Here is a 24748-nt window from a genome sequence, read left to right as displayed (position 1 = left end):
CTATATAGTAATTCGAGACTGTGCTACCATTTGGTCGAACGTACTGGTGTGAATTGGTGTTGAATTGGTGTTGATTGATTGGTTTAACGTCCTATCTGAGTCTGAGACTATGGAAGACGATTTTGTTGAATTGGTGTTGAATCGGTGTTGTATGCGTTGCCCCTGTCCAGCCAAGCTCCACAGCGACCTCCGCCATCTCCGCAGCTCCAACCCACTTCCCAGCACCAAACACACCCCCCACCGCCCACCATGCCGCCAAACCGCATCGAACAAGATGAAATCGAGAAATACTGGGAGATCTTCAGCTCGCTATCCAACGGCGGCACGCACCTTGACGGCGCGCAAGCCGCCCCCGTGCTCAAGAACTCGCACCTGCGTGACGACCAGCTCGAGCGCGTGTGGGACCTGGCCGACGTCGACAATGACGGCAAGCTCGACTTCGAGGAGTTCTGCGTCGCGATGCGGCTCATATTTGACCTGATCAACGGCGTGTCCTCTGACGTCCCGCAGACGCTGCCAGACTGGCTGGTCCCGGAGAGCAAGGCGCATCTTGTGCAGGCTACGCGGGCGCTGAGCGGGGGCCAGCAGTTCGAACCGGTGGAGGATGAGGATGAGACGTTGGGCTTGAGGGATGGGTTTGACTGGTACATGTCGCCGAGCGACAAATCGAAATACGAAGAGATATATACTGCGAACCGCGATTCGCACGGGAACATATCGTTCGAGAGCCTCAACGGGCTGTTCGACAGCCTCGATAATGTGCCCGACTCAGATGTGCGGTTTGCGTGGAACTTGGTTAATCCCAAGGCGAGGGAGAGCGTGGGCAAGGACGCAACCCTTGCATTCCTGCACATCCTCAATCAGCGGAGTGAAGGGTACCGCGTCCCCCGATCCGTGCCCCCGAGTCTAAGAAGCAGCTTTGAGAAGGCGCATATCGACTACGACATCAACCACAGCCAGAACCGTTGGGCAACCAGCAACGACGATAACACCGCAACGGGCCGCAAAGCAAAATTCGGCGACGCGTACCTGACGCGTCTGGGCGTTGGCGACCGCGCAGCAAACTACGGCGCGCGCGCCAAGGGGACGGATTTCGGCGGCCGGACGACGGAGGACTGGGAGGAGGTGCGCTTGAAGAAGCAGTTGAAGGAATTGGAGGGGAAGATTGCGGATGTGGAGAAGGAGGCACAGAACCGGAGACACGGGCGGAGTAAGGATAGTACGCCTGCGCTGGTGAAGAGGGAGCTCGAATCGTTGCTGGACTACAAACGGAACGTGCTGAGGGATTTGGACAATGATGAGGGTGGTGCGGTGAAGGGGCTCGGGGGGATCAGAGAGGAGATTGATACTGTGAAGGAGCAGGTCGAGGGGCTGGAAAGCCACCTCCAGAGGCGACATGAGGTGCTCGAAGATCTTCGACGGCAGATTGATGACGAGAAGGCGCGGTGAGCTGAGCGAAGCTTGATGCCTGAACGATCTTGTATGAGCAAGCGGCAGAGGGAGACGTTGCGTGCATAGACAACACAGTGAGCAGTAATAAGACATCATTCAAGACCACATGCCCCAACTACTTCCCCCGCAAACAGCTAGCGTCTACATTCACGCTTTCTAGACAAACTGTCTAACCAGCTATCAAACATGGCTTGTTCCTTGATATCGGCTATGCAGTCGTGAGTCCATACCTCGACACAGATACAACCGGTTAGCATCGCGATATGGATGTCAGTCGCTCTTCGACGACACGCATTTCCAGATGTCACCTTGGACGAACAAAATTCACAAATCCTTATCATGATACATCAACCCCCGAGACTCAAGGTTCCAGCCGAATTAGCGTTGTGGCCACGGCGCTGTGGGTTTTCTCGTGTGTTCAAGTTGCCGGTGATGTCCAAAACAGAACCCCCCGGGTTTGCACCGGACGAAATACTCCCAAGACGAGGTCTGCCATCCTGGCATAGTGGGATCGACTTCGCATCCTCAGCATCCCATCCATAACAGCATTTGGGCAGCACGGAAAACATGACATTTGAGTATCGCACATTAGTGCTTGTCATGCAATCAGTTCACCGCATCTCCTCAGACACGATTGATGGTCTTTAGAACAACAAGAGGTACGTCACGCAAATTTGCAGGCTGCCTCGCCTCTAATAAAAAAAACACACGACAGGACTACAGTGATTCTGCAAGGCCTGTGAAGACCTCGTATACACACCGGAACCCTCTGTATGTAGACCGTCACTGCACCGCGAGATCTATCCCAACATCCTAGGGCCCCCATTGCCCCGCCGGCCAAAAGTAGTCGCCCAATCTCCACCACACCACACCGACCGCAAGCAGGTGCACCAAAGGGAGAAAGTCTCAGGCCCCACAAACCACACAAACACTACAACCAAGGTCTCTACAAGATAAGCGAGTACATAAGTGCAAAAAAATGATACTTGTTATCTCCCCCGGAAAGGCTCGAACTTTCAACCTCCTGATATGCAATCAAGCGAGATGCGGATAACAGTCAGACGCGCTAGCCAATTGCGCCACGGAGGATCAACTTATAAAGCCAAGTTGGTGGTTGCGCCACGACTTTTGATGGTATTTCAGATAAAAGCAATATTTATATAGTGAAATGTAAACGAGAGGATGAGACATGGGCAAGCCGAGAAGGGGCTCGGGTGTTGATAGTGGTTTCAAGTAAGATAGAGGGTTGATGTGGAGGACAATGTGGGGTTGGGACGAAAACTCTGATGCATGCGGCCGATGGCGTGGTGGGGTGCGTTCTGAGTCTGGGATGGAGGAACATGCCAACAATGGTGGGCGTGGATTTACAGCACCGGCGGGTGATATACTAGAACTTGGGTGTTAGTATGTGAGGAAGAAAAACACAGGTAGTACCTGACATGACCTTGGTCATGATCATCTCATGCCCCTGGCTGCACCGTCGACACATGAGCTTGGTTGCACGTTGAAACATCGAGATCACGGGTATGAGTGGGCGACGGAGCGTATGCCGGTAATGACTGTGGTCGATTGTAATAAAGTTAAGAACCATATGCCATGGCGGAAGAGTGCATTGTGTACTCTTCGTCCATTTGTGCTGTTGTCCCCCAAGCCAACACAGGTAGTCGAAGTACCAGCTGTGACTGCCGTCACCCATGCTTCCATATCACTGCCGATGCATGCACGTCCTCCATGGGTTAGCGAGCTGCACAGTGCTGTGCGGTCGTACAGACGGTAGCTTGGGCGTTGCATTGACAGGCGCGTGGCCGGAGACCTAGCAAGGGCTAGACTTGGCGGTCGCAGAGTCGTCAAGGAGTCTCAGGAGCTTCACCCCAGTACTTCCTATGACATGCTTAGCGTGCCTTATCAGATGTCAAAAGCAGTGTTCATCGTTCAAGGATGTTTCGTTGAGGGTGCTGTCTGTGGCATCATAGTGTGTGATCAAGTCCTGCGTATCAGTCGCCCATAGCGGGCCTTGTGGTTAGCCATGTCGATGAAAGTGCCGATTGAACAGCATAGGTCAAGTCAAACGTCGAAGTTGCTTGCGAGAAGGCGGAGTGTAGAAGTTCTCACGCCGGCTCTGATCGACCTCCTATGGTTTCGATACAGCCGACGTGGACGGCTTCGTAACACACCGCTGCTGGAGAGACGAAGGGGGACCATACCAATTAACATCGCTGAGTTGCAGCTTCCTGGCACGCTGATTGCTGCGGTTATTGCCAGCCTTGTCGAGACGCGGCTGCGCATACGGATTAGGGGTCTTGTCCAGACCTTGCTGAGTATCAGTACGTTTTCTATTGGTATTAGGCGAGAGGGTGTAAGAGAATGGTGATTCACCAGTGTCGTCGACGTCATCACGAGCTTCGTTGTAGTTTAGAACGAGGCTCTTGATGCGCTGCTGCTCCTCCTTCTCAGCCTGCTGCTTGTTACGCATGGCAACGGCAAAGGTCGAGTCAGAGGGCAGGTCAATTGATCGCGTCTGCGTCTTGTTTCCACGCTTGCTGAGGAGTGAGAATTTGACTGTGTTAGATGGTGCAGCAGGGACGGGAGCTTCGCTCACGCCGTCTTCAGGGTTAGTCGTTGCCTCACGAGCACGGCGCATCGGCAGAGGCACGTCGAACACAGGCTTGCGGTCGTACTTGCGGGAGTCAGCGCTCTCAGACATGAGCTTGGCAAGCTCTCGATCAAAGTCGGCTTCCGCTTCGGGATCGCGCTCCTCCTCTTGACGTGTCACAACAATGTGCTCCTCCTCGTCATCAGAAAGGTTCTGCTTGACAGGCTCGTCCTCATCAGAATCCTCCTCGTCCTCGTCAGACGACTTGTCTTCGCCTTCGGGTATGACCACATCATCGTCCTCAGGGCCGTCTATATCGTCGTCAGAAGCAGATTCCTCCTCATCTTCGGGCTCAGCAGGCTTGTCAGCCGCCGTTGTTTGGTAGTTCTGCTTGACAGCCTCACCGAAGACGCGAGATGCTTCGTCCAGATCGGTAATCAGCTTCCACTGGGGGCGAACGAGAGCGTAAGCGTCCTGCACAATGAACTCTACGTCCATCGGCAGAGCCTCCTTGGTGCATACGTAGTATTGCAGATATGTGAGGAAGAAGTCGAGCTTCTTCTTCGCTGCTCCCTTGTCGTAGTACATGCCACATGTCTCGAGAAGATTGCAAACAAGGCGGATGCGGAAGTAGTCATCTGGCAGATCTAATGGATTGTACAAATCCGGACGAGCGTACCCACCCTGCCATCCGTAGTTCAGCAACTTGTACAGTGTGTCGAACACAAGAGGTGAATCGACGAGTCGATATATGTACAATTCGCCAAGGAACTTGACCTCTGCGATCCTGCGCTGATTGAACTTGAAGTCGTTCAGTTCAAGGCCGAATGTGATGGATTCCAGAAGATCGTCGATAACGGCGATGGCGAAGTCCTGGTGGTAGCGATGAATGGTGCCGAGGATGACAGCCAACAAGTGGATATTGCTGTACTTGATCTTGCCAGGCTTGGAGAAAATCTTGTGCAGAAAGTTCACCACCTCTTCCTCTTCCCAGTGCATCTTGCGAATCTGCTTGACAGTTCTATCTAGGGTGCGGCGAGCCAGATCCTGATACATGATCTTGCGCAAGAACAGTTCGACCGGTGTCCGCTCCTTTTGCTCGATAGCTGCACGCTCTGGTGGATTGACGTAATAGATCGCGTTCTCAATCAGCATGCGCTCTTGCTGGCCAAGCACCTGAGCGCCCTTCTTGCGCTGGAGTGTTTCAAGGAACGAGGCCATGCGAGGTGATGTATCTGGGTTGCGGAGGAGGTACCGTCCGCAGTTCTCAAGGAGGTTGCAGATGATTTCAATGTTCATCCTCGAGAAGTCATCCAGGCTGACCTTGAGGCAGTGGAATATGACGTGCTCAGGAACGACGCCAAATTTGGTCAGCTCTGCAAGATAGCGCACATTTTGTGTACGCACTTGTCCTAGGAAGTCCTTCGATTTGCGTCGCTGCAGGCTTCGGAACTCATCATCCAGGTAGGATACGAGGCCCTGGGCAACGTCGGGCATGTATTTGGCGAGTGTGGCAATCAACCTGGAGTAGATCGGTAGCAGGTCGGATCGACCCTTGGGGATATCTTGTACAGCCTTGATAAGACGGTTGCGTGATGCTTTCGAGTTGAGGAAACAGAAATCGATTGCGGTTTGGTCCACCGCATCCTTGGTGTTGAGCTCTGGAAGGCGGGCAAGGACTGCATCTACCTGCGTACCAACAGACTTGTTTGCAATGGCAGTAGACTGGTCGTCGGCATCTGCGACCTTGAGTGCCTCTGTGGCCTCTTTCTCAGCGGTCTCTACCTTCGCCTCGATGCGCTTTCCGACCTGCTCGTTGGTGTCGACATTCTTCTTTTTGGCATCCTCAAGTAAAATGCCAGGGACTCGGTCCTTCAAATCGATCAGGTTCTCGTAAAAGCGGCGCTCGTCCTCGTCTTCCCAGATTCCTGGTCCGTCACTACGGCCGCGCAGGTATTCTCCAGCCTTGATCAGACCGATGGATCCGTCCCCAGCATTTGCAGAGTTGTCCTTCTCTTTCAGGTCGGGCATGTCCACACCCAGTGCATCAGCCATGAACTGAGCATTGGCTACCAACCGCTCTTGTGCCTTCAACTGTTTCTCGTAGTTTGCCTGACGGTCTTCGAAGACCTCTCCAGACTTCACATAGGCTTCGGCGTTCTTGCGGCCCTGAGATGCAAGATGCTTCTGGTCTCGTAGCAAATGTGCTTTGACATCTTCAAAATAGCGCGTGAAGATGTTCTTAAAACGCTGTTGTAGATCGGGAGCAATGATAGGCGGGTCTTTGCTGGGCTGGTCATCGTCCTCAGTGGCCGAGGTGTCCTCATTCTTGTCACCGGTTGTCGTACCATCCTCGTTGACTGTCTTCCGACCCTCAACAGACGATGTCCTAGCACCAAGAATATCCCAGGCGAAGGCTTTAACGAAGATGACCACCAGTGGCAGGTTGACGTGCTCGCGGTCGTGGCCGAGCATGTCCTTCAGCACTTCCAAGGGGAACGGCTCTGCATCGGCGTTCTCTACACGCGCCCTAGTTTTGGTAGATGTTTCCCCGAGCTTGCCATTGTCCTTGTTTTTCCCCGCCTCTTCAGGTCGCGCAACGTCATCCAGGCTTCGCAACACTCCTACCAGCCAGAGTTCGGTAGCCACACGTAGAAGCACGCGCTGACGAGCCAAACGTTCCTTCTCTTCTCGGTCGCGCACTTCCTGTGACAGCGTCTTGAGGTGTGCTTTGTCCGGTGTTGCCAGTCCCCTTCCAATATACCAGCCAATATATCCAGTGAACTCGGCAGGACCAAAGCGTTGGTGAAGTGCGCTGATGATTTCGACACCGGTCGCGATCTCACCGGGGGTCTTGAGCTTGCAGAGGCCTTCGTAGCATGCTGAGATAATCTCGGAGAGGTACTTGTGCAGGGACAGAGTGCGGATCTCTTGAAGGAATTGAGTTTGGGAGGACGCATTGATGGCAGTTCGGAGACGCTTGATAAAGGCGGTGTTCTTCTTCATGGACGAGTCGAGCGAGCCTTGTACGGGGAACACATCTGTATAACGCGTGAGTATGGGAACTGGTGGGGGCGCACTTGGACACTGACCTTGCTCGCCATCCCACGCGCGAAAATTGAGCTCACGAAGCTCTCCTTCTTGCTGTTAGTAAGATGTAGCTTCTTCAAAAAGCCACACGTACGCTTCCTGGGCCTTTCCATGGTGGGGTAGGTAGTCCCTCAGTGGTGGAGGGGCGGATGTTGATAGCACGGATCGGCTATGATACGCGCACATGGAATATCGGAGCTATGTCGGGCGCGACGTCTGCGAGCATTGGATCGAGCGCAGCGCGGGCAAGCTCACGGCGAAGCAATCGTTTGCGCGGAGCAGCAGCAAAGCAAGGCGGGGTGTTTACGCGGTTACACAAGTTGGGTTGTTTGAAGTTTGTCTGCAGGAACAGTCCGTCGTTCTTGCCGGGATGTAGCGTCATTCGCCGAAAATGATGACATAAGCAGACGTGGTTGGTTGGGTGCTCAAGTCTTCACTGTTCGACAACTTCACCGTGAAATGCAGCTGTGGAGACCTCCAGACTTGGGTGTTGCAGAGCTCTGATGTCTTCTCATTAACGTCACTGCCTCTTCTAGGATTTTTCCAAGTGCTATGAAGAGAGTATGGGCGTGAGATTCATGCTGCTAGCGGCCTTCTCGAATGGCAGGTCATTCAGCGTTCGGTTGGTCAATATTCGACGAACATGCTGTAAGATACATGCACAAGGTTTCCAGTTTATCGTTGATATGCTTTACCATCTCCATGACATTTGACTGCATGGACGGTGTCTCTAACAGGGGAATCGCAAACTGCTGTGTTATTCTCGCTTGGTGCTTGACCGTGCTGGTATGCACTGCAGTCCTCATTGAACTATACAACTTGTAGGATATTGGACCGAGCAGTGCAGGGGTAGGGCCTGGGGAAGATAGTGCGCGATTCTGGAGTCTGAACAAAGTTCTCGTCTTTAACGGCGCGTACATGCAGGTCATGGAGATGCGGCGCTTGTTGTCTACGGGCCGGCATCGAGTGCAGAAGTCAGCCAGCCATAGCGACTGCAGCCAACATCACTCGAGCCATAAAAGAACGTTGCCTTCAACATCTGCAAGTGCTGCACATAGCATTTGCTGTTTCGGTATCTCGGGGTAATTCCCTCAACGCAAAAAGGGGCGATGAGTCGCGTCCATTGCTTGTATCCTTTTCCCTACAGCGATCCTTGGCGCTTCTACTGTCTGCAAATTACAAATGCACAGCAGCCGAAGTTCATGTCAAAGGGGCAATGTGGAGCGAAGAGTGGCGCGCCTAACTCCACGATTTGTCCTTTGTTCATAGGCAACCCTGTTGCACCTTAAAAGCAGCATCGTTCGTGAGTGGTTGAGACAAACAGACTTGTAGTCTTGGTCTTTTAGAGTTCGAGCGACGTCAAACTGTGGTTCAGGGGTAAAACGGTGAGCTTAGATTTGCCGCGGCTTTAACACCAGCGGGCGTAGCGCTATGGATGAACGACGTCGACTCATGTGCATAGATGAAACACAATTTGCGAAAGGCGATTAAGACAGGCGATGACGGCGATGAAGGCGATGACGGCGATGAAGGCGATGAAGGCGATGAAGGCGAAGGTTATACGAGAGGTGATGTCGGCTTCAATCTCAGCCTTGCGACGCATCTACCAGTTATAGAGATCTGCGATGCTATTCATGGAAAGAAGATTGCCAACATTGCATCCCGTACCGAAGAGATCGGCAGTTTGGACACGCACGACCAGATCCCAAGCCTGTGGGACCACGACATGTCCTGTTTATCGATTGCCAGCCGTCTACTTAGCCTCGCGGGACGGCAGGTCCGTATTGAAGATCTGTTCTGGAAGGCTGAGTGAGATGCAGGAAGCATAGAAGTGCACCGCTGCATGTTTAGGCTCGCAGGTGGCGGAACTGCGTGTGTCACGGCAAGAGGCCGCTCGGCAGGGGAATCATGTTACCTCATCTCATCGCTCGATGTTGAGGGCGCCGTTCTTCGTGGAGTTGCGGGCCCTCTCCAATGTCTCCACCGAATGCTCGTGTTACTTTTTCTAGCTTCTCTTAGCGCTCACTGTGGCGGCACCGAAGAAGAATAGGGGAGGGCAAACGTGCTGCTCCGTCCGCTCGTATTCAATTTCAATGACGGGTGACAGCAAGCCCCTGCCGTGAAGCTTGAAAGCCCGAAAGAGGGAACGTGATGGCAGAGGCGCATGCGCGGTCCTATTGGCTGTAAACATTATGTCAGCAGACTCTTGTGCAAGGCCAGCGTGCGTTCTTGGCAATGAAACGTGCAGCGGAAAGGCGGCAGGGAAGGCGAAATTCCTGCGCGCCATGATGCCATTGGAGCGTATCCTGCAGTGAGCGTTCATCGTGCAGGAGCAGGTTTGAGTGCCTTGTCGCCGAGTAGGCTGTCATCTGCAGTGTTTGCCGTGCTGCTGCCTTTGTAGTCGTTGGCCCAAAGGCAGCGTGGCCGCCTAGACTACCAATGTTCGCGCAACAAAGGGAGAAACTGCAGAGGCACAACAAGGACGATCAGGAGCATCGTCAAACAGAACGACCAGGAGCGTACGGGGGCGTCGTCCTAAAATAGGTCGCGAGGCTGCATTAGGTCTCGCCGGCGTGGAGCTCTTGCGCACTGAACCACTCACACCGAGCGAGACGGCCAGCACCCCGTGTCAAGCTCTCGGTTTGGAGAAGGGGAGGCGGCCTGCCTGCCCGAATCAGTAGGGAGCCCCCCTGCGATGATCCAGCACACTTGCGCAGACTTCACCACGCCCAGAGACACGATGACACTTTGGGTGAAGTCTGCGGTGGGCCCTAGCGTTTCCGCGCTTTCGTGCCTGTACAAACCAAACCGACCCCCTCGTGCAGCGAATTCCCTTCCCTCTTCCAGGCGCACCTCCCCCCAGAACCTGCAGCTTGTTTCCCTTGCGTGCGGCATCTGTGATGACATTGTCCTGAACAGCTCACTTCTTTCTTCCTTCGACCCCTCACACTCGTTTACCTGCCTGTTCAGGAGGTACATTTACCCGCCCAACAAGCACCGGCGTAGCAGTCAATATCGACAACGCCGAACTCAACAATTCAAGTGCCAGCTGAATCAGCCTCTGTCTTTTTTGGGACTGCATCTTCTCGTCTACACCCTCGGTACACCCTCGGTTCCTGCCTCGATTCTCTAGCGCTGTGCAACGACTCGTCCTGAGCGTGCGCTGTGTCACCCGTCCAGCTCTCCACCGCACTGGGACTGCCTGAGCAAGTCAATTGCCTCATACCGCGCTCGCCTCTCGACTTCTGAACGTGGCTTTTAGTCACCCACTGCTGCACCCGCATCCAGTGTGTTCCAGCACCCTCGTTTCACCGAGCGGCTCTCGACACACCTTTGGCAGCTTAAGCTAGAGCTTTCTGCCTGCACTCGCTTTACCCCACCTAACGACCTCGAAACGAACATATACGGTTAATACTTCTCTACGATGTGGGATCAAATGGGACCCGTCGTCCGGGCCCTTGTGTCTAGGGCAGACTCGGGCGACATTCCAGATATCACCGACCCATGGCCGGTCAAGGACGTGAGTTGGCTCGATCTTCCATATCGAGCAACATAGCTAACAGAAACAGATTGTCTACGTAGCTATTGTCGGCGGTGTCATGATTGCTGCTTTGCTCGAATGGTTTCTCTGGGTTGCCGCGTTCACATACTGTCTGGTCAAGGTCTTCCAGAAGGCTGAGTCCATGAGTGTTCGACTGCTGGCGATCTTCTTCGGTATCCTCTTCTTCTGTCTCCGGTATGTAATCTTATCCTGCGACCCGCTGCATTGCTAATTCCACCAGTGCCATCTTCTTGCCCATCATGGTCGTCACGCTTCCTCTGCCCGCCCAGGTCGTCAAATACTTCCCCCAGGAGATGGTCGATTTCCTCCAATGGTTTGCTTTCTGGTCATTTGCTGGTCTCTTGACAGTCCCGTGGTTGTTCTGCGTTTACCAACTCGTCACCCACTCCGTCGGCCGCGCTAGGAGGATCAAAACCGTGCTCGATGAGGCCTCTGCCCCCAAGGTCGTCATTGTCATGCCCTGCTACAAGGAAATTCCGGAGATTCTTCTGCGAACGTGCGATTCGCTCGTCGACTGCGAGTACCCCCCTTCCTGCCTGCACATCTTCCTGTCCTTCGACGGAGACCAGGAAGACGAACTCTACTTGAACACCATCGAGAAACTCGGTGTACCCCTCACCCTGGACTCGTACCCCAAGTCCATCGATGTCATCTACCGTAGCTGCCGTATCACCATCTCTCGTTTCCCCCACGGTGGTAAGCGTCATTGCCAGAAGAGGACCTTCAAGCTCATCGACAAGATCTACACCGAGTACCTCAAGCGCAACGACAACCTGTTTGTGCTCTTCATCGACTCCGATTGTATCCTCGACAAGTCCTGCATCCAAAACTTCATGTACGAAATGGAACTCAAGCCTGGCTCTAAGAAGAACATGTTGGCCCAGACCGGTGTCATTACATCTACCACAGAGAAGAACTCGCTCATCACCCTGCTTCAGGATATGGAGTACATTCACGGTCAACTTTTCGAGCGTTCTGTCGAATCTGGATGCGGTGCCGTCACCTGTCTTCCCGGTGCCCTTACCATGTTGCGATTCTCTGCCTTCCGTAAGATGGCCAAGTACTACTTTGCCGACAAGGCTGAACAGTGTGACGACCTCTTCGATTACGGCAAGTGCCATTTGGGCGAGGATCGTTGGTTGACTCACTTGTTCATGATTGGCGCCCAGGAACGATACCAGATCCAGATGAACACCGGAGCTTTCTGCAAGACCGAGGCTGTGCAAACCTACTCTTCGCTGCTCAAGCAGCGTCGCCGATGGTTCTTGGGTTTTATCACCAACGAAGTTTGCATGTTGACAGATATCCGTCTGTGGAAGCGCTACCCCATCCTGCTGATCGTTCGTTTCATGCAGAACACTATCCGTACCACCGCCCTGCTTTTCTTCATCTTGGTCATCTCCCTCATCTCGACCTCGCAGAAAATCGCCAACCTACCCGTCGGTTTCATTGCCATTTCTCTCGGACTCAACTGGCTTCTCATGATCTACTTCGGTGCCAAGCTCGGTCGTTACAAGGTCATGCTTTACCCTCTTATGTTCGTTGTCAACCCCTTCTTCAACTGGGTCTACATGGTCTACGGTATCTTCACTGCTGGTCAACGTACTTGGGGTGGACCCCGTGCTGATGCCGGTACTGCTGACGCCAAGGTCTCTCCTCAGGAGGCTATTGAGCAGGCCGAAGCTCAGGGCGATGATCTTAACGTTGTCCCTGAGACCTTCAAGGCCGCCGCCGAAGCTCAAAAGAACCGCCCCGGCCCCGTTCCCCTGCAGCCTACCGCCGATATGGAGGGACGCTTCGCCGCTGCCGAGCGGCTGCCCAACGGCTGGTACCAGCAAGGAAACGACTCTGGTCTTACTTTCCCCAACATGGCACCCCGCGACCCTAACGCTCCTCATGTTCCTCTGCACCCCCGCTCTTCCATGGACTCGTTCACCTCGGGCACTTCCGCCAACAACTCCGTCTACATGCCGCGTCGTGTCGAATCCTTCATGGACCCTGAGGATGCTCGCATCTACCACAAGACTCAGCAGACTCAGAAGCCTGCTGGTGGTGCTTTCTTCGAGGAGCACCGTCAACAAGGACCTTACGAAGTTGGCATGAGCTCCGGAAAGGGTGGTTACACGGAGTCGGTCGAGTCTCTTTCCAGCGACTCTGTCTACGACAAGCAGCAGCAGCAGAGGCCCCAACAATACCGCAACCAGAGCAATACATCGCCACTTTCCGCCGAGTACGGACAGGGCGATCTGGCGGCGCCCAAGGCTGCATACAGCCAGCAGAACAACCGTGACTCTAACGGCTCAAACCGTCAGGGACGCAGTCCTCTCGCACAAGAAAGCTACAGGAGTGCACCGGGCGATGAGCTTGGCTTCGAGATGCAACAACCCCAGAACAGCAGCTTGATGCGCGATGTATCACCTGCCCCCATGGGCCACAGCAGAAGCGATTCTACAGATTCGAAGAAGCGCAAGCGCCTCACTAAGGACCGCAAATAAACACGACCTTTTTCCTTTGATTAGCAATCTACTTTCGCATCTACGCATCAAAAATCTGGACGTGGATGATGGCGTTTCCATACATTCAATAGCAGTTTGACTTTTCACATCCCTTGCATAGAGCAGGGTAACTGGCGTTCGAGCGACCGACATACTGCAATCCCTTGCATTATCTCATTAATGTACACATATCTTTATTCACCCAGTTGTTCATGGGCGACGGTGTGGTTTGGCTTGGTTGGATACGACTTTGACTGTAGATTATGACTGGTTCACTCACTACCATTATTTCGAACGAGCGTTGTGTTGTGGTACATATGTGAGAGCCTGAGAGAATCCTGCGCTTAATGTTTAGAGGCCTAAGGGTTGAATTCAATGATTACCCCAAAGATGTGTATATTGCGTGTGACTTTACTGTTCTGTTCTACATTGCCTCTGAGACTAAGCACCGTGCACTACAGATCACTAACGCATTCCATGCATTGATGTGATGTCTTTGCGAGCGTACTCGGAGAACACGGAATGCCTCCACGCTCCACAGCCCCAATAACATCAGGTACATTCAGATGTTGGTTCTCCACTACAAGCGGGCTTAAAGTCAAGGCCCAGCACCAGGCTGATCAATCTTCTTAAACAACTCAGGATGATCCATCGCATACTGCACGCCCGCCGCCCAATGATACAGCTTCGCAGCAATAACATATCCCTCCTTCGCCCATCCCTCCAGCCTCTCATACAACTCCGCCAACGGCACATTGATCCGCAAAATATCCTCACCTTCGTCCAGATGCTGCTCCGGCTCCGGCTCGCCCTCTTTCAAGTGCACCTCCATCATGCACAAACACATGTTCGCATTCGTCATTCCTGGGTCTGCTGCCACCGCCGGACTCGTACTGATTACCTTGCCACGGTACCCGGTCTCTTCATACAACTCTCGAACAGCGGCTTCCTCGGGCTGCTCATTCGCGTCGATGAGGCCTGCCGGCCACTCGACGGTTGTTGCTTCCACGGGTGGGCGGAATTGCAGAACCACGATTGTGGAGGGGGGTTTGCTGGGGTGGTAGATTATGTTTCCCATTGCTACGGCGTCGACACCGGCTTTACCGCGTGTCTTGCGCGAGGCGACTTCCCACACACGTGAGACGCCTTTGGCGTCGATGTAGTCGATTTTCTGGAGTTTGACCCATTTGGCCTCGCTGGAGGGGAGGTCGGTAAAGGCGGTTACGCGGGCTTTGGATTTGGTGGCCATCTTGTGTTTTTGGTGTTGGTAGGACTGATTGTCTCGATTCTTAGTGAGTGGAGAAAGGAAAGTTGGGCGGAAGGGTTTAAAATTTCGAGGCGTGTGAAGTCGTGATGTAGCTATGGTGGGATGAGTCGGACTTACAATCGCCGATGACGTAAACGGATTAGGTTTGCAGAAAGTCGCAGTAGACAAAGACGCAGTTGCCGAACTGAATTTTCCAAAAGGAAAGAACAAATAAATGTGGGTTTACTATAGCGGCTTTACAGATTGCAGCACGTGTCTTGAACTTCCATGCTTAAGCCTGAGAAAGAGACTACAGCATGAAGAGTTAGCGGCGGGAACTAATCGCGTAACGTCACCTCGAATTGAGCTGCAATTGCTCCTGATAAGCATCGACACATTGAGCCCGCTGATTCCTCATTCCTTGCGTTGTCGTTCCTGTCTGAGATTCTGTGCACTTCTTCGTTTTCCAGGCCTTGAGCATCGGGTTTCAAAGCCTATCGTTACTCGAGATGATTGCCACACGTGCCTTCACCAATACCCTCTTGAAGACAGCTGGAAATCGGCAGTTCTCGTCGAGCATAAGAAGGAATGCAGATTTCACACATGCAGTCATAGGTGGTGGCGTAGTTGGACTGGCTATCGCACGGAAGCTGCAAGAAAGAGATGGCGCATCAACAGTACTGATAGAAAAGCACGGATCCGTTGGTACAGAAACGAGTTCGAGAAACAGCGAGGTAACGTGAGCTTTCCTTCCCAGTTCCCCAAATCATTACATAGTATTTTGGATCTTGCGACAGAAGCTGACAGCAATCAGGTCATACACGCAGGACTCTACTATGGCACCGATTCGCTTAAGACAAAACTATGTCTGAGGGGCAAGGAAATGATGTACGAGCTTTGCCAAAAACAATCCATTCCCCATCGCAACACAGGAAAATGGATCGTAGCGCAAGACTCTACTCAGTTCGATGCGATCAGTAAAGTCCACGACTTCGCCTCCAGCGTTGGCGTGCCAACACGCTTTCTCTCCACCAAAGAAGCTAAAGAACGAGAGCCAGACGTCCGCGCTGAAGCAGGCGTACTGGAGAGCTCATCAACCGGAATTGTCGACTCTCACAGCCTGATGCAGTTCCTCGAAGGTGACTTCGAGAACAAGGATGGCGTGTGCGCGTTTCAGAGTGAGGTAGTAAACGTGCAACCTGTAGATGCTGGACGTGGAGGATGGGAAATCACGACCAAGAGCCCCGATGGCGCGGAGACAACGATCACGGCTGAGACTATCATCAATTCTGCAGGACTGTATGCTGTGGCGATATCGAATATGATCTTGCCCGAAAACAGGCAAAGGAAAGCCTTCTACGCAAAAGGAAGCTACTTCAGCTACTCGTCCTCGCGCCCGAAACCCAGCACCCTGGTCTATCCAGCCCCTGTTCCTGGCCATGGTGGGCTAGGCACGCATCTCACACTCGACATGGGTGGCCGCGTCCGCTTTGGACCGGATGTGGAGTGGACCGAATCGCCGACCGACTACACTCCTAACAGCAAGAACCTCAAGGCTGCAATCGACGACATCCAGACGTACCTGCCCGGCATTGATAGGGATGCCATCGCACCAGATTACGTTGGCATACGACCGAAGCTGGGCAGACTGGCGGCAACAAGTGGCAAGGACTTTCAGGACTTCTACATTGTAAAGGAAGAGGGGTTTGAGGGGTTCGTGAATCTCTTGGCCATGGAAAGTCCGGGGCTCACGAGTAGCCTGGCGATTGCGGAGGAGGTAGAGGGATTGTTATACAGACAGTTGAATTGACAGGGTACCTCCGTAGTGCCAGAAGTATCAATACCTCCAGGCTGCGCTTTCGACCACGTCTCAGAGGATACAACTGCTAGAAAGTTTATTTGTTGATACGGATCAGGTATATCGACCCGATAGGCCTCCGCACAACCTTTGTCCTATTTTGAAATGTAGTAGTGGAAGATCTGCTATACAGCTAGACGGCGTTCGAGAGGCGAGTTAGAGGGTGGGTGCTGCAAACGAGAGCATGGAGATATTCGGATAAGTAGACTGTGGTGCAAGAATCGGAAAGGGTTGTGGGTGTGGACACACGTTTGCTGATCTTCTTTGATGTGCACTAAAGAACGTTCGTTGATGATGAGCTTTGGTGACAAGAGTATAATTGGTATGAACTAATGACTAGAGTTCATGGTTTTTTTAAAGAGATATAGCGGGTCTGTTAACTGTTGGTAAGCTGGACAAAACCTCCGGAACCTGGCAGTGCAATGATGCATTGAGTCTTGGAAGAGTAGAATATCGAGACGCCGTTCAGAACGAACGGAGAACGATCTGGAAGTACTATTTTCTCCCGGACAGGGATCGGATGATGTGGCGCAGAGGCACTGCGTTTTGGAGTTGTGAATGTGATGAAAAGGGACTTCAAGTAACGCTTGCGGAGATGTCGCCGCTCGTACCAACAGATTTGGTGAGCCTGCACCGTGAGTCGCGAACGTCATCGTTATGTGGGGAGTATAGTCGCTGGGAGAAGTTGCTGGGGGTACAGAAGACTTCAGAGATTGAAACTAGCTGGTTTCTGGTCGGCGCAACGAAGAGGCGTGGCATAATGGTTCTGCCGCTTGTTGAGTAGATGCTACCCCTAGATACGCAACGAGAGACTTCTCTGGGCAGATCACAGCTTGCTGGAAGTAGTTAGAAACAGTCGATGACCTTGCCAACCCCACGGGCTCACTGTCAGAGCATTCTACAATGTTGTCAGCAATGTCAGACTCTCAGCCAATGGAACTTCTACAATACAAGAACAATCAATATGGAACGTCGACAATAGGTGGATAGGAGAGAATGGTGAGACAGGACACCTGCGTGCTTCCGGCTGACGAAGAAGCGGGGATATGTAAGGGTCATGACGACAGAGAAGGGGTTGCTCCAGCTCGTATATCTCTTCGTAAGAAAAGATGGGGAATGAACCTGCGAGTCCTGCAAGTTCAGGCTGGTCGACCGGTAGTATGGGAGTCATCGTAGCTGTTGGCGAATCTTCCACGTCAGAGAATCGCGCCTCTTGTCTGAGAAGTCTCCGTAAGGAACTCTTCCGTAGTGCCGATTTCCTCTCGCCACTGTCATTCGGAAGTTATAACGTGTCTGTAATGAGAGCTTTGAAGGCCATACCTTTGTGCCATAGACTTATTGGGTGAAAGTGTTTGCGCAAAAGATGTCCCCTCTAATGATCGAGTGGAAGAGCCAAGAAGATACAGGAGTCCATCTTGCTCTGAATTTAACAGCAATGATTGGCAGCTTGACGGAAGAGCATAGAATGCGATGATGATCGAATGGGAGAGTGGAATCGCGGTCCGTACATGCCTGGGGCAGTTAGTCAAAGTAGGACTCACGGGCAGACTTGTTAACAATCAAATCAAGCATATCTGATCTGATAACTTGCCAGCAAACAGACCACACTGTGGTCTGTGAACGATGGCACATACAGCAGAGAGGTCTGATCACCTATCGATAAGTGTTTGATCCAGATTTGATATGATCGACGACAAAAGTCTGCTCACGGGTTCAGAACCGGAATGGAAAGAAATCCTTCTCGGATGATTAGAGGACCACGGGTAAGCATTTCGTGGGTATGGAAACACACTTTGGTTTGAAGGATGTACTTATATCTCGTGATGAGACATCGAAGAGGGCAACGAAAAGGACGCGACCTCTTTGGGTCGCGCTACTTGCTTACGTCACATTTCACGAATCCAGCTGGAGCCTTCCGCGCTCCCAAACTTCGTCCATGTCAATACCCATAATGTGACCGTTTCTTCATCGGCCGTCGTGATGCCACGCGCAAAAACACCATACGCACGTGCTCGTGAACCTCTCTGCCCGTCGCTCCCCCCTGAGATATGGATCAATATCTTCAGTTACTGCCTCGACCTCTCGCACCTTTGGAACACATGTCGACGCATTTCACCCACTCTAAAAGCATGTGCTGAACGCGCGTTCAGCGAAAATCTTCTCGGAGATGTTCACATAGAGTTTATGTTGGACAGGCACAACCTAGGCGGCAAGAGAGGGCCTCACGAACCTGCGATCTCACTTGAATTCGAGCGCCTAGGCAAGGGCGATGAGGAAGGCATTGCATGGTTCTCTGGACACTTTCGTGGGCACAAGGTTGTGGATGCTGGGATGAGGGATAAGACAAAGGCTGTCATCATGCAGAGGTGGCACGAAAATGTTGAAAGGCGCAAGCCTGAGTTGCCGAACTACACGATAAGCATCGGCGAGGTGGTCAACGATACCCACATTCCAGGCCTAGTCGTTGATGCCGAGGAGTACAGGATACGATTAGACTGGCGTAGAATGTTCGAGCTATTCTTCCGTGAGCAAGCACGACTAGAAGACTTGAGGGCGGAGTGGCAGGGCAGCCATCGATCGACCCATCAGGCAGTCGCTACTCGCAAAGCAAAAGCAAGCAAGCCAGTATCGACGGAGCTCCCATCATCATGGGAGGAGATCGAGGCCGATGCGCGTAAAAACATTCGACGCACGAGGCTGAAAGAGCACTACCAAGACAATGCCGAAATGATATGGGCCATCAACTCACTCAAGTATTTCGAGAAGGCCGACTCAGCCAAATGGAGTTCTGCATCACCCCAAATGTTACCGCATCTGCCCGGTGCTGGTCTTGGCGAGCGATGGTTCGGTAGCACGAACCTTGTGCAAGAGCTCTACCTCGACGAGTGCAGTAGTATGAACAGGATTGACACTCAGATGAGGACTGTAAGAAAGCAGAAGGGTGGCTGAACACCTCGGGTGCGATATGGCTACTATGCCGACTTGCCACGTTGCACACATACGAACGATCAAACTTCGGGATCTTGACGATTACTACTCCATGATAATGCGGGCAGCATCGCTCCTCTGATCAGAGACATCGCAGCACAAGATGATCTCATCGGTACCTGGAACACGCACTGAAGTCAAGTGCACCCAGGATTCCATTTGAGATTCAGACATCAAATGTGGCTGAACAAAGACCTTCACCCAATAAAGAACAAGACCAAACCCCGCCGACCAACAACTCCACCATTCGTCACCAGTCAACCCGCCAGCGAACTGTGTGTGAGATGTCTCTGTACAGAGATTATACTTTGCTGATGCTTGCGCAAGCCATTGCGCGAGTGCGCTCGTCAACCTTAGCAACGTCAGTAAGGATCTTAGAAAGACTGCACAGTCGACGCACCTTAGTGGCAAGCAGCTTCAGCCGGGGTGCTAACCCTGAAACCACAGACATGAGGACTGCCTCTACATCTTCGGAAGCTTGTCGTTGAGCTTGTCGTTCACGATACCTGCGGTACCGTTGCGCTCCACGCGAGCTAGAGCACCAGCAGCGGCGACATTGCCCGTGGAACCACAGAAGGGTGCACCGCAATGGTTGAAGGGATCATAGCGATCGGAAGCGCCGCTTGCGGAGGCGACGGGCGCTAGAGTGGTCATGGTGAGGAAGAAGAGGCTGAAGATGGGCCTGGGAAGCATCTTGATGATTGAGTCTTGCTCGCTGAAGGCTTGTATAGTAGCCAAGAGGGTCTAAATATGGAGTCGGTGAGGTTGAGATGATGTGGAAGTTGAGGTGGCCAAGAGGGAGGGAATTAAGATGTTTGGTAAACAAGGAGCTGCTTGTGAGCACGAGGGTGTAACAGGATCATGTGAAGCCATTGGACGAGATACTTCACTTCCGCAGTCTGTCTGTCTTCACGTGTCAGTCAACATGCACGCACCAACACATCAACGAATGCACATGGATGGCAGGGCGACGTCATCACCCTTGAAGACCCAGCGAGTGAAACAAGAAGGATCACAAGCATGTGTGTGCCCTTCACACCGCCCAGGTACAAGAACATGTCAATCAGCAAGCGAGCTCGATCAGTGTCGTTTATTCCCAGGATCACATTTTCCCAGCAATAAGCCGAAAGAAAGGCTGTAAGGAGCAGAAGTTGGAATGAATTTTTAAATCTGAGATCATAAAAGACCTGTATCATTCATGCTATGTCACAAATACAGAGTTCGCTACATATCACCGAGAACATCCTTCCACTTCTAAGTAGTACTTAATCGTGATCATCTCAAGGTACTTCAATACGGTGCATGTCGCTGCTTCGCCGTCCGAGGTCGGAGCACTTTTCCTTTCCGCTCTGACGTGGTTGTGAAGGCTGCGCAGAAGACTGCGCAGCTGCTTGAAGCGTTCTTCCCTTAGCACCCTTTTGTCGACGACCGGTCTGCTTGTCATTCTTCTCACCATGCTTTGCCCCACGTATTCAGTATGACACTGACAATCCGCAGGGCTTCGGCTTTCGGCATGCCCTGCTTTTCACACATCTCATCCATCAAGCTCAGGCTCTGAACAGTCTCCTTGTCAAAGCTATCGGAACCTTGGCCAGCTAGGAGGATCTTGAACTTCGGGAACGAATGCCCACGTTTCGGCAGCACGACGTCGCTGCGCGTACGCAATTGCCTCAACAACTGTGCATTCTCTCGACGTTTCAACTAGTCGACGTACGGGATGCACTTCACTGTGATCTTCCGCTTCACAAATTTCACTCGTACCTGACACGTCTCAACAACGAAATCTTTCCCATCCTTGAGCTCTTCGAAAGGGACCCTCGAATTGCTTGGCTTCTGCTCCCAGGTCTGATGAACCATAATCCTTCGACGGCTTGGCAGCTTACCTTGCACATGGTAATTCACAAACGGGAACGCAAGATCCTGAACACGTCCCGCAAGTCCGCCCTTGATATTCGCGTCAGGTTCGTCATACTCAAACACACCCTTCGATTGAGGGTGCGCGAGTGTGGAGCATGGCACATTCGGCTCGTATTCAACCAGCAACCACGCATCACCAGATGCTACATACACGGAGCCCTTTCACGAGCAGCCCGGAGACTTATACAGCTGGCCCAGCGGCACGGCGAACGCAGTTGCACAAGCCACAGTATCGATAACGATACACTGTGCAGGCAGACGCAGGATGGTGATGCAGCAGTAGTCCCGGGCAGATTTCGCGCGCTATTTCCGGTTGTTAGTCACGAGCTGGACGCGGTCTATGTACTCTGTGTACTCTGGGCCTTCGGCTTTTAGTGCGAGGCGAAGCTCGTTGGCGTACTCGGATGCCATGGTCAGGCAGTCGCCGAAGGAGTGCATGGAAGTGATTAGATCGGAAGTTAGGGCGCAGTCTGCAGCCTTCGTGGAGGTGTTACGGAATGCTCTCCATTCGTGGAAGTTGGGGAACATTTTGGCTGCGTAATACGCGTTTGCGTCAGGGATTTTAGACTGTGCCACTGACTTCTGAGAGATGATCTCGGTCAGCTCTGAAGTGATCATGGAGATGTGCTCACACGTCTCTGGAGCTGTCGTTGTGCCTTTCATTGTGCCAGTCGAGTGCATAATCCAATGTGAGAGCCGTTTGCTGCAAGGGAATAGCAAGAATTTTGAGCTGATCAAAGCATTATGCCGGTCACAATACATTGTACTCTGATGGCGAAAGCACATCGCTCGGCCAATGCATCGCGTCTTCGGCATTGTAAATACACCATGTTGCGGCCTGATCGCAAAATCCTTCGCAACGGTCGCGGTACAGGACCTTGAGGAGCTTATTAGGCACATGCGCTCCTTTTGGACGGCGTTCAATAACCAAGGAGGTCATCCAGGCTGATTCATACGACTGTTTGAACGTGCGTTCGGACTGTATGAGACACGAAGAAGTTGAGAGTAGATAGCACTGTGATGAGTCGTTCTTTGAACAATGGTGTTCTTGCATTATTGAGTTTTCATTTTTTCTATCAACTAAGCTATGCTCTATCTGTATTATTGTCTACCAATCATTACGCGAAATGAAAAAAACAGACCCTGATACAGTTACAGATACAAGCGGCGCCGGCCCAGTAGGCCCACAGAACGAGAAAGAAATCCAGCATGTAAAATTGCATCGTGGGAAATACGATATCGTGTCTAAATCGGGGTATCACGGAAATGAGTTTCAGGCCGAGGTGTCGTTGAAAGAACGTTCGGCCATCTCGCGTAGAGGATACAGGTACGACTTTGTAGAATGTGGAGCACATGGATGTTGGCAATGCATGAGACCCTCCGGAGTCTGCGCGTGATAATCTCTGAGATGATTCAGCAAGTTTTTCAGATCAGAATATCCTGCAGAACAGGTCGTCTTCTTTCGTAAAACAGTATCGCATGGACAAAACAAGCAAACAAACTCAGTTGAGTTCGAACGCTGGAGCAGCCTGTAATGCCAACCTTTAATGTGATTGTCGAATGCGTCAGTCTTCTGGAATTCGCACTTGTAGGTCTTGGATAGGGCACTCGACGAAGTCGGGGTGCCAATTGTAAAATCGGTATTGGGTGTGCCAATTGTCCTTTTGGTATATTCACGTGTGGTGTGACCTTCGCCCATGTTGCAGAACGGACATATGTACTTCTTCCGTTGTGTATGTGAGCCGTTAAGCAGGGGTGTAGAGGCTGTCGGAGATGTCATGTTTGGCGGTCCAAGAAGAGAGCTGTTGTCTAAAGCAAACGCCGCGCGAGCCGTGTCATATGCCTGAGCCGTACCGAGAGGATGTTGTTTGATGCCTGATGAAGACGATCCTTCATGTGTTGGATCACCAACATGATGTCGAGCGCTTTCTTGACTATGGTTGGCGACTCCATCGCATTGAAAGGATCCAGCAGCATGTAACCGATCGCGCATAATCATGGTGCGATCGTTAGCGTTTGTAGTACTGCTGGTACCTGCAGAAGGTGAGCGACTTCCAGGGAGTAGGCAAGAGGCAGTAAACTTACTTGGACTTTGGCGTAGCGCAACCTGATTAGGTTCGGAGGTACTTTCTCGGTATGAAGAACCGTCATCATATGAAACCATCCATCCAGCCAAAGCTTGCTCATCTGTGTTCATACTCAAGTAGGCCGTGTCGAAATCAGAGACGGTGACAGTCATATCCGCACCCCAGGAGGAAGACATCTTGACGAAGGATAGCTGAGTTGAGTGAGTGTTGATGAAGGGGATGCTGATCCGTAAAGAACTATAACGAAGTTATATCGGAGTGTTGGAGGGGGTGATGAATTGTAAAAGTATTATGACGAAAGTATATCAAAGTGTTGAAGCTTGACGAGCCAAGTACGTTTATTGTGACAAGAAGAAAGGAAATGAATGTAAATGGTCCGAGTCAGGCGGACTGGAGAGCAACAAACTGCTGGGAAAGGCGCAGCTTCAAAAACTCTGTCACAGTGAGTGGCATTGCAGGGGTCGCGCGGTGCTGGTCATTGCATTTCAGAATCGGATATCTGGAAACTGTGCTGGGGTGGTTCGTGCGGGGCAGAGTGCACTCGCAAGGCATGCAATGTTATTACCCCTCCGGAGGTCGACAGGCGTCATGTCAGGAACACAGATTTCGTGTTAGCAGGAGCCTGCCATTCCAGATTCTCCAGGCGCAGTCAGGGATGGGAGCCGGGGAAGGTGATCCGCCGAAGCCAGGGATAAGAGCGGTGTAAGAATCGAGATCCATGGGGCTCGAAATTTTGCTTCTTCTACCTGACGCTGGTTGACTGGCTCATTTCTCAAAATGAGTGCGCCCCCTTCCTTCACCGTAGCAAGTTATTGATTGGCAAGCGGCGACCGTGAGCGCCGACCTGTAAACAAATGTGGGGCGCACCACGTTCGCGGGGATTGTGAAAGTAAATGTGTGCTGTACTGGCTGATCCTGCGCTAGAAGCTGCACACAGCTTTGCTGCACGAGAACCGGCTTCGACTCGAGAACACGTCAAGCTACCCACGGCGCGTTATGGACGTTGGCGCGTAGGCCCGTATTCAATTGCGCTAGTTGGAGGGTGTGAAGGACAATTGTGCTCGATGTCAGAAGCTAGCAAGTTGAAAAGTGGGCCTGCGAAATTACCACTGTCAGCAAACGTTTGGGGTTCGGCCCGCACGTGTCACGTAGTGTTCCCGCGATCTTATTCTGTCTACATCTACCGAATGTGGAATGAAACCCCCTGCTGTCAGGCTCTAAACCCACCATACCTCGCCACTGCGCAATCGCTGAGGAACTTCGAGCTGCTTCACGTGTCCTGAACCCAGCTGGTTGCCCAGGCAACGTATCTGTTAGGGACCATATTTAGCGTGTCGTGCAGAGTTGGCAACAAACAAATAAAGTCAAATAAAGTCCTCCTCTCCACGGAGCACCATCTGGTCTGTGTCAGCGTGCACGCCCTAACAGTAAGGCCGTTCGCGGGACGTGATTTGACTTAA

General features: G+C 52.3%; 9 protein-coding genes and 1 non-coding gene across 10 annotated transcripts; 5 read left to right on the top strand and 5 right to left on the bottom strand.

Annotated features, from left to right (window-relative positions):
* The first annotated feature begins 219 nt into the window (after window positions 1–219).
* Window positions 220–1555, top strand: BU25DRAFT_409566 (cytoskeletal adaptor protein saga). Its single transcript, XM_033706080.1, has one exon. The coding sequence runs from the start codon at window positions 250–252 to the stop codon at window positions 1447–1449; it is 1200 nt and encodes a 399-aa protein (XP_033563293.1). The 5' UTR covers window positions 220–249; the 3' UTR covers window positions 1450–1555.
* Window positions 1556–2445: 890 nt separating this feature from the next.
* BU25DRAFT_t55 lies at window positions 2446–2541 on the bottom strand. The gene has a single exon. It is a non-coding gene; the product is annotated as a tRNA-Asn (tRNA).
* A 475-nt stretch (window positions 2542–3016) lies between these two features.
* Window positions 3017–7470, bottom strand: BU25DRAFT_409565 (nonsense-mediated mRNA decay factor). The gene is made up of 5 exons (XM_033706079.1): window positions 7230–7470; window positions 7138–7182; window positions 3829–7086; window positions 3657–3762; window positions 3017–3439 (listed from the first exon to the last, which is right to left on the bottom strand). Exons 1-5 carry the CDS (start codon window positions 7246–7248, stop codon window positions 3433–3435), a joined length of 3435 nt encoding a protein of 1144 aa, XP_033563292.1. The 5' UTR covers window positions 7249–7470; the 3' UTR covers window positions 3017–3432.
* Window positions 7471–8597: 1127 nt separating this feature from the next.
* Window positions 8598–8948, top strand: BU25DRAFT_420512 (uncharacterized protein; the record flags this gene model as incomplete). The annotated part of the gene is made up of 1 exon (XM_033708021.1): window positions 8598–8948. The coding sequence occupies one exon, from the start codon at window positions 8598–8600 to the stop codon at window positions 8946–8948; it is 351 nt and encodes a 116-aa protein (XP_033563291.1).
* Window positions 8949–10559: 1611 nt separating this feature from the next.
* On the top strand, window positions 10560–13192 carry BU25DRAFT_420511 (glycosyltransferase family 2 protein; the record flags this gene model as incomplete). Its single annotated transcript, XM_033708020.1, has 3 exons — window positions 10560–10655; window positions 10705–10871; window positions 10918–13192. 3 exons carry the CDS (start codon window positions 10560–10562, stop codon window positions 13190–13192), a joined length of 2538 nt encoding a protein of 845 aa, XP_033563290.1.
* A 399-nt stretch (window positions 13193–13591) lies between these two features.
* BU25DRAFT_409562 (ADP-ribose pyrophosphatase-like protein) lies at window positions 13592–14535 on the bottom strand. Its single transcript, XM_033706078.1, has one exon. It carries the CDS (start codon window positions 14439–14441, stop codon window positions 13791–13793), a length of 651 nt encoding a protein of 216 aa, XP_033563289.1. The 5' UTR covers window positions 14442–14535; the 3' UTR covers window positions 13592–13790.
* A 288-nt stretch (window positions 14536–14823) lies between these two features.
* BU25DRAFT_365187 (FAD dependent oxidoreductase) lies at window positions 14824–16456 on the top strand. Its single transcript, XM_033703812.1, has 2 exons — window positions 14824–15172; window positions 15253–16456. The coding sequence occupies exons 1-2, from the start codon at window positions 14948–14950 to the stop codon at window positions 16246–16248; spliced, it is 1221 nt and encodes a 406-aa protein (XP_033563288.1). The 5' UTR covers window positions 14824–14947; the 3' UTR covers window positions 16249–16456.
* Window positions 16457–17872: 1416 nt separating this feature from the next.
* Window positions 17873–19407, top strand: BU25DRAFT_26730 (uncharacterized protein). Its single transcript, XM_033701789.1, has one exon. The coding sequence runs from the start codon at window positions 18277–18279 to the stop codon at window positions 19243–19245; it is 969 nt and encodes a 322-aa protein (XP_033563287.1). The 5' UTR covers window positions 17873–18276; the 3' UTR covers window positions 19246–19407.
* A 339-nt stretch (window positions 19408–19746) lies between these two features.
* Window positions 19747–21864, bottom strand: BU25DRAFT_457340 (uncharacterized protein; the record flags this gene model as incomplete). The annotated part of the gene is made up of 2 exons (XM_033710105.1): window positions 19747–19999; window positions 21548–21864. 2 exons carry the CDS (start codon window positions 21862–21864, stop codon window positions 19747–19749), a joined length of 570 nt encoding a protein of 189 aa, XP_033563286.1.
* Window positions 21865–22446: 582 nt separating this feature from the next.
* BU25DRAFT_466174 (uncharacterized protein) lies at window positions 22447–23669 on the bottom strand (the record flags this gene model as incomplete). The annotated part of the gene is made up of 3 exons (XM_033710678.1): window positions 23287–23669; window positions 22744–23235; window positions 22447–22604 (listed from the first exon to the last, which is right to left on the bottom strand). Exons 1-3 carry the CDS (start codon window positions 23462–23464, stop codon window positions 22447–22449), a joined length of 828 nt encoding a protein of 275 aa, XP_033563285.1. The 5' UTR covers window positions 23465–23669.
* Window positions 23670–24748: the final 1079 nt, after the last annotated feature.

The sequence above is a fragment of the Macroventuria anomochaeta genome (genome assembly GCF_010093625.1).
Source record: "Macroventuria anomochaeta strain CBS 525.71 unplaced genomic scaffold BU25scaffold_11, whole genome shotgun sequence".
Lineage (NCBI taxonomy): Eukaryota > Fungi > Ascomycota > Dothideomycetes > Pleosporales > Didymellaceae > Macroventuria > Macroventuria anomochaeta.
The sequence above is the reverse complement of the archived record's forward strand: the minus strand, read 5'-3'. Positions and strand labels throughout refer to the sequence as shown.

Excerpts from the sequence above, each read along its gene's own strand:
- BU25DRAFT_409566 (XM_033706080.1), top strand. The coding sequence starts at position 250 with ATGCCGCCAAACCGCATCGAACAAGATGAAATCGAGAAATACTGGGAG.
- BU25DRAFT_409565 (XM_033706079.1), bottom strand. Across the intron at positions 7,087-7,137 it reads CGCGTGGGATGGCGAGCAAG|ATGTGTTCCCCGTACAAGGC; the intron begins GTCAGTGTCCAA and ends CGCGTTATACAG. Across the intron at positions 3,763-3,828 it reads TGATGACGTCGACGACACTG|GTCTGGACAAGACCCCTAAT; the intron begins GTGAATCACCAT and ends ATACTCAGCAAG.
- BU25DRAFT_409562 (XM_033706078.1), bottom strand. The coding sequence starts at position 14,441 with ATGGCCACCAAATCCAAAGCCCGCGTAACCGCCTTTACCGACCTCCCC.
- BU25DRAFT_365187 (XM_033703812.1), top strand. The coding sequence starts at position 14,948 with ATGATTGCCACACGTGCCTTCACCAATACCCTCTTGAAGACAGCTGGA. Across the intron at positions 15,173-15,252 it reads CGAGTTCGAGAAACAGCGAG|GTCATACACGCAGGACTCTA; the intron begins GTAACGTGAGCT and ends GACAGCAATCAG.
- BU25DRAFT_26730 (XM_033701789.1), top strand. The coding sequence starts at position 18,277 with ATGCCACGCGCAAAAACACCATACGCACGTGCTCGTGAACCTCTCTGC.